General features: G+C 44.9%; 2 protein-coding genes across 3 annotated transcripts; one reads left to right on the top strand and one right to left on the bottom strand.

Annotated features, from left to right (window-relative positions):
- The first annotated feature begins 5,360 nt into the window (after positions 1-5,360).
- On the top strand, positions 5,361-6,309 carry LOC103631989 (short-chain type dehydrogenase/reductase-like). Its single transcript, NM_001321700.1, has one exon. It carries the CDS (start codon positions 5,393-5,395, stop codon positions 6,197-6,199), a length of 807 nt encoding a protein of 268 aa, NP_001308629.1. The 5' UTR covers positions 5,361-5,392; the 3' UTR covers positions 6,200-6,309.
- Positions 6,310-7,818: 1,509 nt separating this feature from the next.
- LOC100279296 (uncharacterized) lies at positions 7,819-15,724 on the bottom strand. 2 transcript variants are annotated; one of them, NM_001152317.1, is made up of 8 exons: positions 15,643-15,668; positions 15,132-15,545; positions 11,994-12,224; positions 10,475-10,531; positions 9,609-9,844; positions 9,321-9,449; positions 9,142-9,201; positions 7,891-8,300 (listed from the first exon to the last, which is right to left on the bottom strand). In NM_001152317.1, the coding sequence occupies exons 3-8, from the start codon at positions 12,199-12,201 to the stop codon at positions 8,241-8,243; spliced, it is 750 nt and encodes a 249-aa protein (NP_001145789.1). In that variant the 5' UTR covers positions 12,202-12,224; positions 15,132-15,545; positions 15,643-15,668; the 3' UTR covers positions 7,891-8,240. The 2 variants fall into 2 exon arrangements, with proteins under 2 accessions (XP_035816414.1, NP_001145789.1); XM_035960521.1 differs by lacking the exon at positions 15,132-15,545 and having other exon boundaries at positions 7,819-8,300; positions 15,643-15,724.
- Between the last annotated feature and the right edge of the window lie 3,485 nt (positions 15,725-19,209).

Here is a 19,209-nt window from a genome sequence, read left to right as displayed (position 1 = left end):
ATTCACCAAGGTCTTCAAGCGGTTGTACATGGCTTGCGGATCCTCTCCTTTGTGACGCATGAAGCGACCGAGCTCCCCCTCGATCGTCTCCTGCTTGGTGATCTTGGTCACCTCGTCTCCTTCGTGCGTGGTCTTGAGCACGTCCCAAATTTCCTTTGCGCTCTTCAACCCTTGCACTTTATTATACTCCTCTCGACTTAGAGAGGAGAGGAGTATAGTAGTGGCTTGGGAGTTGAAGTGGTGAATTTGGGCTACTTCGTTCGAATCGTAGTCCTCATCCCATACGGATGGTACCTGTACACCAAACTCAACAACATTCCAAATGCTTGTGTAGAGTGAGGTTAGATGATGCCTCATCTTGTCACTCCACATATTATAATCTTCACCGTCAAAAACCGGTGGTTTGCCTAATGGAACGGAGAGTAAAGGAGTACGCTTTGAAATACGAGGGTAGCGTAGGGGAATCTTACTATACTTCTTGCGCTCATGGAGCTTAGAAGTTATGGACGGCGCGTCGGAGCCGGAGGTGGATGGCGATGAAGAATCGGTCTCGTAGTAGACCACCTTCCTCATCTTCTTTTTCTTGTCGCCACTCCGATGCGACTTGTGGGAAGAGGATTCCTTCTCCTTCCCTTTGTTGCGGGACTCTCCCGATGGAGCCTTCCCGAGGCTTGTAGCGGGCTTGTCGCCGGTCACCATCTCCTTCTTGGCGTGATCTCCCGACATCACTTTGAGCGGTTAGGCTCTAATGAAGCACCGGGCTTTGATACCAATTGAAAGTCACCTAGAGGGGGGTGAATAGGGTGAAACTGAAATTTACAAAGTTAATCACAACTACAAGCCGGGTTAGCGTTAGAAACATAAGCGAGTCTGAGAGAGAGGGTGAAAAACAAATCACAAGCAAATAAAGAGTGAGACACAAGGATTTGTTTTACCGAGGTTCGGTTCTTGCAAACCTACTCCCCGTTGAGGTGGTCACAAAGACCGGGTCTCTTTCAACCCTTTTCCTCTCTCAAACGGTCACTTACACCGAGTGAGCTTCTCTTCTCAATCACACGAGACACAAAGTCCCCGCAAGGACCACCACACAATTGGTGTCTCTTGCGTCGATTACAATTGAGTGAATCACAAGAAAGAATGAGAAAGAAAAGAAGCAATCCAATCACAAGAGCTCAAATGAACACAAATGTCGCTCTCTCTAGTCACTATTTGATTTGGAGTGATTCCGGACTTGGGAGAGGATTTGATCTCTTTGGTAGTGTCTAGAATTGAATGCTATAGCTCTTGTAATGTGTTGGAAGGTGGAAAACTTGGATGCAATTGAATGTGGGGTGGTTGGGGTATTTATAGCCCTAACCACCAAATTAGCCATTTGGTGGAGGCTGCTGTCGACGGGCGCACCGGACAGTCCGGTGCGCCAGCCACGTCACCCGGCCGTTAGGGTTCGACCGTTGGAGCTCTGACTGGTGGGGCCTCTGGGCTGTCCGGTGGTGCACCGGACAGGTCTTGTAGACTGTCCGGTGCGCCAACTACACGTGCTCTGACCTCTGCGCGCGCAGACGCGCATTAAATGCGTTGCAGTCGACCGTTGGCACTTGAAGTAGCCGTTGCTCCGCTGGCACACCGGACAGTCCAGTGAATTATAGCGGAGCGGCCTCCATTTTCCCGAAGGTAGCGAGTTCAGCGTCAAGTTCCCTGGTGCACCGGACACTGTCCGGTGCGCCAGACTAGGGCACACTTCGGTTGTCTTTGGCTCTCTTTGTTTGAACCCTTTCTTGATCATTTTATTGGTCTATTGTGAACCTTTGGCACCTGTAAAACTTATAGTCTAGAGTAAACTAGTTAGTCCAATTATTCGTGTTGGGCAATTCAACCACCAAAATTAATTAGGAAAAGGTGTAAGCCTATTTCCCTTTCACTTGGTGGATCGAAACTGAATCTAAAGGGAACAGGGTGGAAAACGGACGGTACCTTTTGGTCGATTGACGGTGGTGTAGTCGCGTCGGTGACGGACTGCACCATTATCGTAGGTACGAGGCTAACGTCCAACAAATCCATCGCGAGGGTGCTGGCGTCATCAGTCCGCTTGGGGTTGGCCCGTTGTGGGGAGGCGACATCCGTCGTTGTCTCAGGTGCGAGGACAACACCCGACATGTCCCCCGCAGGGGTGCCGGTGTCGTCGACTCGCTCTGGTTTGACAGTCGATGAGGTGCCGCCTCCTGCCTGGCCACGGTTGCCCCGTCTCTGTCTCCTCCGGCGAGGAGGGTGGCGGGGTAAACCCGGGTGTTCCTCTTCCGCCACGTGGAGATGCCGTCGTCAAGTTCGCCTCCGCTGGGCGAGCCGTCGACCATCGTTGTTGTCATGCTGCGGAGGGAGCAGTACCATGTCGTAGCTACCGTCGAGGGACATGAACTCGAGACTTCCGAAGCAGAGCACCGTCCCGGGCTGAAGAGGCTGCTGAAAGCTACCCATCTGGAACTCAATGAGAAAGTATTCGTTAACACGCAGCGTGCCCCTACCTGGCATGCCAACTGTCGGTGTTTCGGACCCGGGGGACCCTCAACCGGACCGACTAGTGAATTTTAGTGTCACGTGCCCCTGTCCAGATGGGTTGATGCAAGATGGAACACAAGCGATGGGATGAGACTTATATTATCCTGCACCAGGGGGCGCTTGCAGTAGGGGTTACAAGCGTTGCGGGAGAGCGAGAACGAGAGAGAGTGAGAAGGAGAGGGTTCGGCCTTGGGGCGAGCCGTCTGGGGCTGCCTCTACCGCGTCTCTCCTACTCTGCCTGCCTCCGCTCGTCTGCGTTGTGTGTCCGTGTGTTCGTACGTTGCACCTTTTTTCCTCTCTCCCCCCCTTTTCTCTTCCCCTCCCCTCGTGGGGCCCTGGACACCCCCTTTTATAGACACAAGGAGATGCCCAGCTGTACAATGGGGGTATAGAGCTAACGTGGCTGGCAGAGAAGTGCCCTGAGCCCTGTACAGATAATAATGTGGTCGTCGGGGGAGCGCCTTGAGCCCTGTAGATGTACCGACGTGGCCGTCGGAGGAGTGTCTTGAGCCCTGTAGAGGTAATAGCGTGGTCGTCAGAGAAGTGTCTTGAGCCCTGTAGTAGCATAGCTGATGGTGCGGCATGGATCCTGCTGACGTTTCCTTGCTTCCGTAGGGGGTTGAGAGCAGCCGACGTCATGGGCGCACGCGAGGAACCATCATAGCCTAAGGCGGCTAGCTAAGGGTAGGGCAATGATGGATCCCTAGTAGCGTAACTGATACGAGGCCGAGGTCAGGCGAGGCGGCGACTCCTCCGAGGCCGAGGCCCAGGGTCGGGCGAGGCGGAGACCTTCTCCCGAGGCCGAGGTTGAGGCCGAGGCCCAGGGTCGGGCGAGGCGGAGACCTTCTCTCGAGACCGAAATCGAGGCTGAGGTCAGGGTCGGGCGAGGCGGAGACCTTCTCCCGAGGCCGAAGCTGGGGCCGAGGCCTGGGGTCGGGCAAGGTGGAGCTCCCTGTTGCGCCCAAGGCCGAACTCGGGGGAGGTCGTGACTTGCTGTTGTCGGCCCTTCCCTGATAGCTGGCACAGTTGCCGGAGCGGGGTGAACAACACTGTTTTCCTGTCAGAACGGTCAGTAAAGGGGGCGAAGTGACTGCGGTCAGTTCGACCTTGCCGACTGAGGCACACGTGTCAGAATATGGTGTCAGGCGATCCCCGCATTAAATGCGCATGCGATACGGTCGGTTGGTAAGGCGATTCGGACGAGGTCGCTGTACGACAAAGCTTGCCTGCGCTAGACTTTGGGCGAGCCGAGGGTGTGTCTGCTGACTGAGGGGACCCTCGGGCGAGGCGTGAATTCGTCCGGGACTTCTGTCCTTGTCCGAGGCTGGGCTCGGATGAGGTCGCGTCCCTCGGTAGACGAAGCCCGCGCTTTATCGGTCGTTTATGGTTTGTTCTGAAGATGTTTTCCAACCGAATTAAGGAGCATTGGTGGTACCCATAATTACGGTCCCCGACAATATGTATTCTTTCTTTATTTCGTTTCTTCGTATTGGCCAAAATGGTTCCAGAACCTGGGGGGCGGGGGTTGTATTCTTTGCACACTGATTCTTGGTCGGTGAAGAAGCGTAAGTACAATCAATCCCTGATATAGATTTTGAGGATAATGACCACATAATAAAAGAACTAATTATTAAAAAAAATCATGCACTTTCAGTTGCATTTTAATCCAGAAAATTGATATCCTAGGTTCTTTTTTATTTATCGCGTTTTAGTTCAAAAATGAAGCGGGTGATAAATATTCGAATACAGATGTGGTACAATTGAGGATAATAAAAAGGTGCACACCTCCTGGATAAGTGGATATTCTTCATGAACTATTTTACTCCCTCTTCAGGAACTATTTTAATCCTTTTCAGGCAAAATAACAAATCAGCATTTTTCATGAATGCATACTTCCTGGATAAGTGGATATTTTTCTGAACATGTTTTCAACTGCAGCAGTAAGGCTCCGTTTGGCATGACTCTGGCTCCTCTAAAAATGACTTCGGCTCTGGCTTCTCTTTAAGAACAGCTCCTTTATAAGAGCCGATGTTTTTTTAACAAATCGTTTGGCAAAACGGTTCCTCTTAACGCGAGAGAAGGGGGTGAGAGGAGGAGCCGTTAGGAGCCAGTTTTTTTTGCTCCGACTCCTCAGTGCTCTTTGTTAGGAGCTCATTTTTAAGACCGTATGGAAGGGCTCCTCCAAGAGCCAGAGCCGGTTTTGGAGCCCTCCTAAACAGGCTCTAAAGACTTGCTTGAGACAATCCAGTGAATATTACTATCTGAAAAAAAAAAGAATATACACCTCAGAATATTCCTGCTTGCTAAGAAAGTGGAGTCTCTCAGTTTGTCATACCATGGAGCCCACGTGAGGCCAAGGGGTTGCTGTTGGAATAGCATTGGAGATCCAAATCCAGTTGTGTTTTTTGAGCCCAAGGTGGAGAAGTTTAAACATTCCAGGCTCTAGAAAAGCTTCGTCAGAATCCTAGTGTTCCTGTCGCACATGTTCCTTGATCAATAAATAGTACAGCGATAAATTGCAGAATGGTTGTGTTCCCTGCGAAATTCCTACGTTTGTGATTGTCGCTTTGATCAATGGTATCTTCTGTCTGAGCTGAAGGCTTTGATGCCACCACGCCACGCGCACTCAGAGGACAGGACAGCACAAGGCTCACCAAGTCGCACGACTCACGAGACGTCGCGGTCCCCATCGGCGCCCAGTCGTGCTCTGGACGCAACGCAGCGGCCGGGCCCGGCGAGACGTGGATGGCAGCACCGTCAGTCACGCGCGTGGATAAACACTGGACGCGCCCGCGCGTGCGAGAGGCCCAAGAAACCCACAGCAGCCGCTAGCCGTACGATGGCGGACACCGGTGACGTCGCCGCCGCCGCCGAGGCCTCGGCGCGACCGGCGGGCAGCAGCAGCACCCAGCCGCTGGCGGGGCGCGTGGCGATCGTGACGGGCGCGTCGCGGGGCATCGGCCGCGCCATCGCCACGCACCTGTCCTCCCTCGGCGCGAGCCTGGTGCTGGGCTACGCGGCGCGCGCCGACGAGGCGGGCGCGCTGGCGGCGTCGCTCCCGCGCGCGGTGGCCGTGCGGGCGGACGTCTCGGACGAGGCCGGCGCGCGGTCGCTCTTCGACGCGGCGGACGAGGCCTTCGGCGGCGCGCACATCCTGGTGGCCAGCGCCGGGGTGCTGGACGACACGTACCCCGCCGTGGCCGGCACCGCCACCGAGGCCTTCGACCGCGTGCTCGCCGTGAACCTGCGCGGCGCGTTCCTGTGCCTCCGGGAGGCGGCCAACCGCCTCCGCCGCGGCGGCGGCGGGCGCATCGTCGCCGTGACGTCGTCCGTGGTGGGGAGCCTCCCGCCGCGGTTCGGGGCCTACACGGCGTCCAAGGCGGCGGTGGAGGCGCTGGTGCGGACCATGGCCAAGGAGCTCGGGGGCACCCGCGTCACGGCCAACTGCGTCGCGCCCGGGGCCACGGCCACGGACATGTTCTTCAAGGGCAAGAGCGAGGCCATGGTGCGACACGCCGTGGAGACAAACCCGATGCAGAGGCTCGGCGAGCCCGGTGACATCGCGCCGGTGGTCGGCTTCCTGTGCACCGACGCCGCCGAGTGGGTCAACGGCCAGGTCATCCGCGCCAACGGCGGCTATGTGTGATGTGATCTTTAGCTTTCACAGCTTCTTGGTGTCCATCGTCGTTTTCCTTTGCCACGCACTGTTTCGCCATCTTGTTATCTTTACCTTTAACCTTATTATCATTCTAGCACAAATTCATAGGAATATTTTCTCGAGGATCGTTGGGCGGCCGGCTTGACGGCCTTGACCTCGGCTAGTGGTCATTGCCATAATGCCAGGTCAGCCTTCAATCATGACAGAAATAGCTCGCCCATCCAGGATCCAACATAGAATCTAAGATCATCTCAATATATGTAACATCACAAGTGTAATTATACTTAGAGCAAGGTTATGTAGACGGGTTGAAGATATGCCACGTCAGATTTATGATGATATAGAAGAAATAGAAATAGAGAGAAAATGGAATCGGACTATTTACTAATAGCCAGCTCTCAAAGCAAGGTGCTCAGTGGTAGCCAGCTTAAAATAAAATGCTCACAAACTCCAAGACAGATTGTAAGAGGAGACAAGCCAAGTATTAAATGTACAGCTTGTGTTAGTGTATGACTAGTATGTGACACGGCAATAATACAAAGCCCGTTATAGGTTATACTATTAAACTTGCTCTTATAGATGATGTTATAACTCTATAAGAGGCGTTAGTGAAAGCAACAATAGTAGGTGCATCAAGGGCGACGTATGTGATCTTATACCTTGAGCCATTGCATGTATGATCTGGATGTCATCAACAATAATAACATATGTCATAGACGATGATCTTATATCTTTAACTTGAGCCTCACATTTATTCCAACTTCACACCATTTGATGAACCAATGCATTTATGTGATCATGATCTCTATCTCCATCAATTATATGTCTTATTCATCAGGGGTGTTTACTTGTTTGTAAGGGGTGCAAATACACCCAAAAATACAAAATCTATAGATTTAGTTAAAATTTTACTATATATGCACCCCTATAAAATTTCTTATACACCCACAACACAAATACACCCCTCCTCAAATGTGCTCTAGCTTCGTCACTGTTATTCATCAACAACCAGTGAACCCTTGCAAATCATATTTAATGAGAGCATTAATCTATATTGTTGACACTCAATTACTAAAACTAAATTAGGGTTTTCAACTTGTATATCCAATAAATCTTGTAGACAGTTAGACACATACACCCATTCATAACACAGGAGAAGTGTGAGTGCAATTCCTGTACCATTCAAATTCATGCTAAGATTCACTTACTCCCCAAAATAATGTATATATGAGACCCTACCGTCTCCAAAAGTTGCAATGTGTAGAGACATATAAAACAGACACCAACAGCTAAGGCTGGCGCTCCAACAAGGTCCTCTAAAGGGTCATCTACCCTAAATATAGAGGATCAGTAGGTTCTCTACGCTCTCCAACAGTATCCTCTAAACAGTCATCTATCCATTTAAATACTTTAAATAATCAGTTCAGTAAAACTAAAATATGTACAATATATTTAAGAGTATAACAAATACGTATGTAACAAAATAAAAATAAAAATGTCTAATATAGATATTTGAGTATAAATGACGTAATTTCGAAAATGTTGAAGAGAAGTAGATATAGAGAATAAAATCTTTTAGAGAAAACTGTAAAGGACAGATATAGAGATAGATATAGAGGACGTTGCTGAAAACAGCCAAACGGTTTAATACAAAATGAGAAACCAGATCCGCTTTTTTTAAAATACACACACAGTGTGTGACTCCTCTAAAATGGCTCAAGCTCCACACCACAGTTTGAGAAGCACAATTATAGTTCGTGTGGATCATGAACCTGTGATGATTTGGCACAGGCGACACACTGTAGTTCGAGGAGCCTATATCAGCTGCTCGGCTCAAAAATATCATTTTGATCCACTTCAATTAAATATCTAAAATTCAACAAATTACTAACAGTTTAGGCCGAAACGGGGTACAGCCGACGAGAAAACTCTTGGATACTTGAATATCCTAACGGTATGGCCGCTACAAAGTTTGGGAACACAGCAGTTGAAGCTACAAAAGAACTTGGAAGCTTCTGCAAGACCCACTTCATTTAGCTTTGCGTTGTTTTTTGTTGTTCTGTGCCTCTTCCAGATTAACCCGAGACCTCTGTAAATAACAGGGCAAAAAATATATAATCAGAACAAAGAGTAATGGAGCATCAAGTAGCCTCACGTGCTATGATGCAATACCCATACAAAATACTATCAGAACAGAGTAATTGAGCATCAAGTAGAAGTAGCCTCGCAGGCTATGATGTCGTTGCTGCTGCTGTTGTTGTTGCTACATGTATTCAACATGCCAATATGACACCTATGCTGGCATACAGCTCAAGCTCATTCAATTGGAGATGGTGATAAGATGACATTGCTTAATCTTTGAGCTCAATAGGCTTTTCCAAAATGTTGCCTAAAAGCCTTTGATATGTGCTTCACAAGAAATGCAGATTAAAGTGTCTCCTATACCCAAAGTTGGGCTCCATTGTGGCATGTTGTTCGAGATCATTCAAGCCTTTAGCTCAGCAAACCCCTCCAAATGACGTCTAAAAGCCTTCGATATGTGGTCCCAAAAAAATCATGCAGTGCCACAGTAATGCAGTTCGAATTGTTTAAAGTGTATTCAATAAACAAAAATGATCTCCATGGTGGTGTACTGCTTGAGACCATTCTAGATAATGAAAACATGATATCGCACAAACTTTGAGCTTAATAGGCCTTTGAAAATGACACCTAAAAGCCTTCGATATGTGCTTCACCAAAAAATAAATAAAATAGAAGGTAACTATCTCACTGAGTCGCCAGATCATGGATTCGAAACAGCCTCTCCACATTTACAGGGGAAAGGCTTGCCTCCGCTTATCCCTTCCCTAGAACCCACTCATGTGGGAGCTTCCGCAACTGGGTCTACCCCCTTTTACAAACCGCACGCATAAAAGAAGTGATTCAGTTACCTTCTTCTTTCTCCGATTCTGTCGCTGCCTACCTGAATCCTTCTTCTGCTTTTGTACTTGCTGAAAAATCCATCAAGCATAAGAAGAATTACATGACATGATTCCATACCGAACAACAACTCAATTCAACAAAATACATTGAATGTGATAAGTTAGAAATTTTTAAATAGTGTAAACACCTGGGAAAGGGCTATAGTCCGAGCATGTCGTTCAGCATGTGTCTCTTGCTCTTCCTCCAGTTCACCATCGCTGTTGAGCATCAGCTTAAGCCTCCCTTCTCCTAGTAGTTTCTCGGAACGAGCATGCCTCTACAAAAACAAACAAACAAAACTTAGGAACAGGAGGATGCTCCTACCATGATAAAGTGTCGCTTTACATCTTCACAACAGAATAATCTTATTAATTTTGTTCTGACTGTTCCCCTTCTTTTGCATAATGGAAATATTAGCACTCTTTGAATGGATTACCTTTGATTTCAGATGTATCTTGACCATCTCCACATTTAAGCACATGATCCTAGGACAGAGCTTGCACTTAAACACAGATTTGCATTTCAGAATGCAGTTAGGGAAGTCTGCATCAACAGCGTCATCTGTGTTATCAGCACTTTTGGCAGAGTCAGCATTAGCACCAGAAGATTTCATAATGGGCAAACTTATTTCATGACGTTCTTCATCTCTTGGGCTGCTGTGTTCATCATCGTCTGAAACAAAACCCATGATTGATTAAACATTTGTTTCCCGCAATATTTCAGAACTATTTAATGCATAAAAGAGATGATGTCAATAGCAATTAGCACAGCCAGAACAGCTCCTTCCATTCTTTTTGAGAATACATAACATGAATCATAAATTAAGATAGGTACTGTTTGGGTGAGCTTGGCCGATTCTCTCAGACACAACATTTTTTCTCCATGACCAGTAGTTGAGCATGAATCCATGACCATATAACAAGAGGAAACCAAAGGGTACAGTTATACACTTACATTCTGTTAAACCACAATTAGAGCAAATTAAGGTGTGCATAAGACTGAACAAACATTAATTAACAGTTTCATAGAGTTCAAAAGCATCAACAACGACAAACTCTCTTTTTTTAACAATAGACAACGACACGTCTCAGAAATAGTAATTATCAGTCTAGTAAAACTATACACAATCCAAACATCTCTTGCACAAACAGCTGATTTATGGCAAGAAATCTAACTTCATCTAAACCATAAATTACATAACCTGACAACAATCTGCTAAATTAAGAGGAAAACAAGTTAAAGTCCAGAAACAATAAAGCATGGCTTATTACTTTATTAGTTATCAGCAAGAACAAAGAATACCTATAGATGCACCATCAACATCATTCCATGAGTTGTCCTCACTTTGGTATCCTGAACCTGGTAGACATGAGCAGCAAAAGAAGAAATCTTGATCAATTCTTTTCACAGGTCAAGAGACTGCTTCAACTATTCCTGCACCTGAGGATAGCTTTCAACTGTCTATAGTGAAACATCATCATCATCAACATAGCCTTATAGTCCCAAACAAGTTGGCGTAGGCTAGAATTGAAACCCAACAAGAAGTCACTAAAAAGAGAAAGAGAGAGAGGGTAGGGGGGAAAGCTTTTGAGAGCAGTAAAAGGGAAAAGGCCTAATCACGGTTCGGGCACGTGGATAGCTTCTTTTCAAGCACTTCTATCCAAACACAACTCCAATGGGATATTCAATTACTTCAAGTCCCTTTTGATTGCCTCTTCCCATGTCAAGTTTGCCTTTTCAACTTCTATGGCACTCTCTTGTCGCATAGGACTCCCGATGCTTGACGCCATTTCATCCACCCCGCTTTGATCCTATGGCTAACATCATCATATCAGCATCTCTCTGTAGCATCGATCCCAAATAACAAAAGGTGTACTTCTTTGGTACTACCTGGCCTCCCAAGCTTACATCTCTATCATATTGCTCCTTAGTTAAATTTCTCCGCTGATTCTACAGTTTTCTTTACCGGAAATTGTAGTTAGATCTAACATCCTATGCAAGCTTTATTTGCCTAAAAACAGTACAATACTCTTAATCAACATATTGGAATAGTATCATTGTTAGATTGAAACTGCTAACAATTGGACAATCAAAGAGACAATGGAGGGATCAATCATTGCATTTGACTACTTGAAAATCTGATGCATCCACTGTGTGGCATGATACACTGAAGATGATAGGCTAAACCACTGTTTAAACAGCCTTTTAATCCAGTTAAACAGCATGTAAGCAGTAAAGGTCACCCATGTTGTTTAGGACCTAAACAGTGAATTAAATGGATAGACTGTTTAAAACCGTCAAAACCCGTCTAACAAAATCGAGTTAAATTGATTAAATGAGCTAAAGAGTAATTTAACCGACCATTTAGGCAGTGAGAGGATTATAACTACCACATTTGTCACCCAACTAATTAACATCAATACATCATAAGTATATGAGGTTGAGTAGGATTTAATTTTCTTCCAAAAGAATATTTGATAGAATATTTTTTTTACATGCGTAAATATGAATATGCCGTACCATATTTAACTTTTACATACATAAATATGTATAGTTTAGTGTAACTATACAAAAGAGTTTAGGCCGTTTAACTGCATTCAATGACCATCTAAACGGTCTAAACGCTAAACAAAGGATGGCTGACTGTTTACCGTTTAGCATTTAGGATAACATTGGTGTTGAATACATTAAACTCATCCAACAACAACATGTTGTCCGCTTGAAGAAACACAAGACAAAATTGTGCAACATAACAGACAAACAGCGAAGAATACATGCAAGAGACCTCAACCCACACAATGATATGTAGTAAAATACTCACTCCCTTCTACAATTTGTTGTTCTAGTTCTCCTTCCTCTTCTTCTCCTGATTCTTCCTTGACTGCTTCCTCTTCTTCCTGCTCCTCTACTTCCTCACTGCTGACTGCCTCTTCTGCCAAATCGTTGTCCGAGTCACAATCCGATGAGGAGGAAGATGAGGAGCCGCTGTTATCACCATGGTCCTGCCTAAAGTAGCGCCTCTTGATCATCTTTGCCTTCTGTGGGTGAAAGACTGGAGAAAAAATCAAGAACGTAACTCAGGAACCACATTCCCCAAATTAAAGAGGCACAAGAGAAGAACATCTATAACAAGAAGAATAAAACAAGATATAACCAAGCAGAAGTTTATGTATTGCTACTGAATTCCTAACATTGATCTGATCTACAAATTTGACTAGGAAGAGAATATACTATTCTACTAGGGTTCTAAAAGTAGTGTCTGTTAGAGTAAACGTACTAACCAGTTCAACCCAAAAACTTAAGCTAATGGAAGAAAATAGTCAATCCACTTATACACTTCAACACCCCTACTCACGTGCAGCCAGAGAGAAAGGCACAAAATTGGAAATAAATGGGTGGAGGCACAAATAAAGTCTCTGGCAGAATTCAAACTTGTTAAAGTAGACATACTAACCAGTTCAAACCAAAAGTTTAAGCTAATGGGAGAAGGTAGACAATCCACTTATACACTTCAACAGTGTCATATTGTCATGTTTATGCATCGAGTATAAACCTAGGGATCCATATATTGAATCTTGAATCAATGAATTCAGATTGGAAAACAAGATACATCCATCTAAATCACTGTAAGACTACTATCCAGTATGAGTGGCGGACCCAGAAGTTGAACCATTATGACCCTAGCCAATTCTACCATATGCAATTCTGTATAATCAAATACACAATAAAGTATTAAAAACAATACAATATCTTATTAAACATAACATACATCAAACAAGTTCTGATTTAGTCCTCCTGGAGGCTAGAGCTGGTAACTGGAAGGCTACTATATCGATGACACATTAGCTGGGTTGGGTCTGCCCATCAAAAACAAGTTCCTGAGGTTTGAACTCTATTGACATCTATTACAACTGCTATTATGAGATTTTGTTTAGTCTTAACCTGAAAGCCCATTCCTATCTGGTTGGTTCTGCAGGCTATACCCTTAATTTCACATGTTACAATCATTACATAACGATGAGAATGGTCGAGCGAGCTGCATTCGCTGTGTGCCAATCATTACAGGATCAACACAGTTCCTCAACTTTTCATGTGAAACGCAGAATGAAATTGATGCAGGTATCAACCTGACAACACTATAGGTTTACAACAATAACAAAAGAATATCATCAGACAACAGTCTGGGTGAACTGAGCCAGAGACTTGAAACTCGTACATGAAACTGAGTCCAGTATGAGGTGTAGGACATGACATTGTAAGGATTTGAACTTTTTTTGTAGCATGTAAAGGTTTGAACTCTATTGCACTGAGGTTCATGAAACTGTTAATATAGCCTCGCATATTGAATGAAGTTAGAAGGAATCCTAGGGAGACGTGAAATTCGACCTCACTGCTGCAGTATACAAGTGCATAGTCGGACCCAGTAAAGGGGTGTGGGCATACACATGACAATTAGTACTATGTATTTGCAAAAGGCTCGAAGTTAGTCAGCATCAAGCAGCCAAATTGCTCTAAGTTAAGGTTTGGGTGCTCGGTTTCGCACAAGTGGCAGAGCCAGCCCGGAAATAAAGCCTGAGCACCGTTATAAACGTGTAAATTTAACCTACAATCTCTATTTAATGTAGACTAAGGGGGTGTTTCGTTCCAAGAACTAAAGTTTGAGTAAAATATATTTCTGGTCCTTAAACTTGTTTGGTTGTGTTAACCCGGTCCATAAACTTTTAAAGTATGTCACTATGTCTCTTAAGGGCTCAATCTCTGTTCGGGTCTCTATTACGTCTCAACGGGTTGACGTGACCCACATGTCAGTTGACGTGGTCTGTTGGATCTCGTCCACCTTTCTCTCTCCTTCCTTGACGACTAACATGTAGGCCACAACAACCTGTTAGGATGTAATTGAGACCCAAACAGAGATCCAACCCTTAAGAGATATATTTTAAAAGTTTATGAATCAGGTTGACACAGCCAGACAAGTTTTAGTACCGGAAATGTATTTTACTCACTAAATTTAAGTCTGTGTCACATCAGATATTTAAATGCAAATTACGAGTATTAAATGTGGTCTAATTATAAAACTAATTATACATCTGAAGACTAAACATCGAGAAAAAATTATAAGCCTAATTAACACATGATTAGTAAATGTTCATTGTAGCATCACATAAGCGAATTATGAACTAATTAGGTTTAATAGGTTTGTCTTATCGTTTAGTCCTCATTAATGTAATTAATTTTATAATTAGACTATATTTAATACTTCTAACAAGCATCCAAATATCCGATATGACATTGACTAAAATTTAGCCAGTGGAACCAAACAGTGTCTACAATTTCAAGAAAATATCTATATAATTCTAACATTCAAATTCAAGTAAACTATTATTTAGTACTAAAAATTTAAAAGTAGCATGGTGAATAACTCAAGATGGAACAACGCAAATTTATCTTTCTAGTCTTTCAATCAACAGTTCAAATGTTCAATCAACAATCAATAGTTGAATACTGTTATACTATCAGTAGCTCGCCAGGCGTGAGCGCTAAGGCGTTGACTGGCGGGCAGCGATTCTAGGCGCTGGCTGGTCAAGTAGTGGCCTGAGCACCAGGCTGTGGCCGGCTGGCCGGACGTGGCTGCTACCTGCTGGAGCTAGGTGGCGGCCCGCCCTAGCAGGGGCAGGGGCAAGGCTGGCCGGTCACCGGCGCGGGCTGGAGCGGGGCCGCGGTTGCATGGCGCGGGGGCACGGTCGTGGTTGACCGGAGCTGGAGCAGCGGCGCAGCTGCCAGGAGGTGGGCGCGGCTGGGGCTGACTGGTCGGCGCGGGGGCGTGGGGCACGGCTGGCCGGAGCAGCAGCACGTGCAGCGAAGGCTGCGAGAGGGCTGGTGCGTGCAGCGGTGGCAGGTCGATTCCATGGGCCGCGGCAGACCGAAATTCACATGGAGGGAATACAAGGGGTGGGAATACCTTGTTGTGGTGGGTGCTCGTCGCCGGCGAGAAGAGCGATGAAGGGCTCGGCAACTGGCGTAGGGCGGCGGCGGCGGCGGCGCCGCAGTTGTAGCAGAGCAACAGAGAAAGCGCGCACGCGGGGTGAAGCGGTGAAGAGTAGGAAGCAGCGGACGGCGGTCCGGGGTTGTTCGGCCCAGGGCGACCGCACCCGCACGGGCCTTCTCGTGGGCCGTTCTCGCTGCCTCGCTGCTCTCGGCTGCTCTGCTCGGCGGCTCGGCAGCCCGGATTCTGAGGACGCCCGCTGCCTCGCTGCTCGGCTGCTCGCTGCTCTGCCTTGCTGCTCTGCTCGGCGCTCGCTGCCCTACACCATCTTATGAGGACGCCTGATGGATGCCGGAAGCCGGAGCCCGGATGGCCTGAAGCCCTGCACGGCTGGAGGGCAGACGGGCAGTTTGGGACTTGGGAGCTCAAGCTTGGCGGCTAGGGTTAGAAATGGGACACAAGAGAGAGTGAGAGAGAGACAACTGACCGAGAGGGAGAGGCAGAGCGCCAGGCCCGCAGGCTGTTCGCTTGGACCTAGGTCCTGGGCCGCTTTGAGCCTTGGACTGCTGGTCTTGCGGCCTTGCTGCTGAGGCGCTGACCTAGACTCCTAGGATGCGTTTAGTTACCGTGACAGGACGGAATGGAATAGAATGATCTTTTAAATAAGGTTGTTTAGTTCAGAATCAAGGGTTGGAACAGAACTATCACAATGTTGTCTCCAATTATCTCTCAAAATTGGAGGGGCGAAAGAGAACGCTAGGAGACGTTCCTGTCCTAGCTGTCCTGTAACCAAACACACCCCTAGAGTCCCAGACTCCGTGAAGCAGTGAAAAGCCCCAAGAGGCCGGCCACTGGGACCTGGCCACCTGTGATGCGTCCATTGGATGTTCAGGTCCACATGTCATATGTCCATCAAACGACGAATATGGATAGCAGATATCTATACCCATAAAATTATTACTCGTGGATACTATATAGTATCTATACCCGTACCCGTGGATATGAAACTCCAACATATCCGTACCCACTGCCATCCCTGCTTATCAGCTGGAACTAGATACAATTGGCTGGTAGTTTTTCATTTTAAATGATGAGTTGTTTTAAATTTTAAAGATTTAAGATACTTATTGATCTAAGTTATTAAGAGAATTAAAAGATAGATGACATCAAATATATACTGTAAAAATATAAATAATAAGAAAAATCTAACAATATTTAGACCCTGTTTATTATTTAGATTACTCCAAAAAATTTGTTTAGAAGACGTTAGATGCTCAAAAATCATGGAGCTAGATGACATTTACATAAGTTATTTCGTTTATTATTTAGATTACAAATACTTTTAAAAACTATTTAAATTTATATTATAAACTACAGCTACACACTGGAGCTAGAACTTAGAGCTATCCTAAACACCCCCTAGTTGGTATCATAAATGTTATTATTGAAGTTTGATCAAAAAATAGTTATATACTTCTATTCACTTTGTATCTTAACCACTTGATTTGTGTTCTCTTATGGGTCCACTTTGATGAAGAAGTTTATTTAAAGTTGAGGGTCACTTGAGCTTTTTGTAGATTGTTTTCATTAGCAGCCTTCTCATTGCTTTGAACTAGACTATGTGCTTGTTACTCTTGGCGGTCAGTATCACCTAAATAGTTTGGTAGTGATTGAGAGTTTGGTGAGTATCTGATGAAGATTATGAGTGCTCCAACTCATTGTGTAAATGGCTGAGGGTGATTCACAATGATGGAGCGACGGCGAATCAACTCGTAAATAACACTTAATCCTTGTGCGTATCAAAGTAGGAGATGTGCCCTTGCACGGGTATCGCAACGAAAACTATTAAGGAGTGTTGACTCCCTCATAAATCGAAAAATATCGTCATGTTTCTAATCTTTTGTTGAATTTCAGTACTTACTTTCATGCAATTAAATCTACATTGCTAGAATTATTTTTGCTATAGTAAGTTTCGAACCTACAGCGCATTTTTGTAAGAAGGATATAACACAATTAAGCAAAAAAAATAAAGTGGATAAATTAGTAGTGGACATCTTGATTCTAATATATACTCCCTCTGCCAAATTAAATTCGTTTTAGGGTTTCAATGAATTCATAAGATAATTAATATATGTGTTTTGTATATATGTCTAGATACATCATCATATATTTAAATATAGACATAAAAAGAAGAACTAAAACAAATACTAATTGGGATACGGCTAGTATTTTTATATCTTTCTTATCTATTTCGTTTCTGTTTTTTATTGTCAATCCTTTTTCCTGATTTAAGCTCTAGTATTTTTATCGACGACGGTCTTCGATGCTTATTTTATTTACTAGGTGAGTGCCCGTGCGTTGCAACGGGACCACTACATTGCAACCTTTAAGTACAAGGATTTTCCACTTGCAACGGGGCCAGAAGCTCCAATGTCTAGGAACAATTCAGAAGAGGCAGAAATCAGAAAGTGTATCGAGTCCTTCGGAAGGGCAACAAATTATTGGTTAGGTTGCTTCTTGCTTGTGAAATTGATCGAAAAGCAAAGAAGGACATTGACTTGAGACAATAGGGAGGCGAGGCAGAGCGGCCTCGCGAACGCCTGCTTTAGAGCTCAGTGGACGTTCTTCTCGTGCCACAACTTCTTCCTCAGCTTGTCCACCTGTAAGACAAAATCGAAAACGCTGGACGTCCTCAACAGAAATGCAACAGGCTTACGACTAAACACCAGGTAGAACAATACACACACGTCTTGTTGCAGTGCAGTTTTCATGTCCCTTCGAAAATGGCTTCTGTTCTTCATGCCTTGAAGCGTCGCATTTGCGGAGGACGCCTTCATGGACACTGGCGCTATCTTCGAGCTAGGTGGCCTCCTTTGCTCCTCCATGGCCATGGACAGAGGAAACAACACAAAAAAATTACTCACCCCAAACACATTCCTCTAACCTTCATAAGAACATATAAGAGTACAATAAGACAAGCTCAAATAATAGTATAATATCAAGTATGCAATATATATTTGGTCTCAAAGTACAAGTTCAACCACCTTCTACAATAGGCTAACCAACTATAAGGATAACAAAATGTAGCATGTCGTAAGTATAAAACTCTCACTTGCAACTTAATATTACAGACTGAGGTTCAACACAATATGAAGCTCTTCATTGCCCCATATATTTTAAAAGAATTGCTCAAAAGAAAATACATATATTGTTTTGTACAAGTGATCGAACATTGAGTGTCGCTAACCGTAAAAGGCAGTGCTTCAGCAAAAGGAGCAGCACAACACCAACGTTTGTGTAACAAAACATACACACTTTAGCTCCACGTTTTCAATGCAAGAAATAAGTAGCCACGTATGGCATCATCAGTTCACCACTACTCATGTGACTACATTTTGAATGCAGGAAATAAGTAGCCACATGTGACCATATATTCTAGTGGAATGCTAACCTCTATTTTTTAAAAGGTATTTGAATCCAACACTGACACCTGAATTTACAAAGACTGCAAGAGCAGAAGCAAGAAAAAATGTATTTTAGTTGTTGTCAAATAATTGTCAATTCAAATTGCAGCTCAACATCCCAAGCGCTGTGGTGGATCAAAGTCTTCCCATCGTTCCATTATAAGCTGATCAAATAAGCTACATCGAAGTTATGCACCATCTGATCATTTGCCCACAAGACCCAAATGGGGCATTGAAGCATTCTCATGGGCATAAACTGCTACTCGGTTCATGGTGTTAACATCATAAAAACAGTATTGGGGACAATTCCGTATTTGTAAACAGACAACCTCCAAAGCTGAGTAGAAGGACTGAATCAATAGGAAATGGGCAGAAAGTGGAAGAAGATAAGCTGGTAAAATCAAGTTGGCTGAAGCAAATAGAAAACGAAGGTTATTACCTCTGAGGTTGTAATGTTGTCATGTCTTGTTCTCATGACATATCCTAAATTTGCTAGGAGTTTGTGATGACAGGACCTTGCTTTTCGACCTAGGGAAGTACACATTTGGTGTGGCATCGTTAATATAATTTATATCTTATGTGCGAGTTGG

Source organism: Zea mays, chromosome 7 (genome assembly GCF_902167145.1).
Source record: "Zea mays cultivar B73 chromosome 7, Zm-B73-REFERENCE-NAM-5.0, whole genome shotgun sequence".
NCBI classification, from domain to species: Eukaryota; Viridiplantae; Streptophyta; class Magnoliopsida; order Poales; family Poaceae; genus Zea; species Zea mays.
This window is presented reverse-complemented; position numbering and strand designations above follow the sequence as displayed.

Bases quoted from the DNA above. Each gene is read 5' to 3' on its own strand.
- LOC100279296 (XM_035960521.1), bottom strand. From the start codon at position 12,201: ATGATCAAGAGGCGCTACTTTAGGCAGGACCATGGTGATAACAGCGGC. The intron at 9,845-10,474 runs GTATTCTTTGTT...GTTTTGTTTCAG, and splicing joins TGTTGATGGTGCATCTATAG to ACGATGATGAACACAGCAGC. The intron at 8,301-9,141 runs GTAACTGAATCA...TGTTATTTACAG, and splicing joins AGAATCGGAGAAAGAAGAAG to AGGTCTCGGGTTAATCTGGA.
- LOC103631989 (NM_001321700.1), top strand. From the start codon at position 5,393: ATGGCGGACACCGGTGACGTCGCCGCCGCCGCCGAGGCCTCGGCGCGA.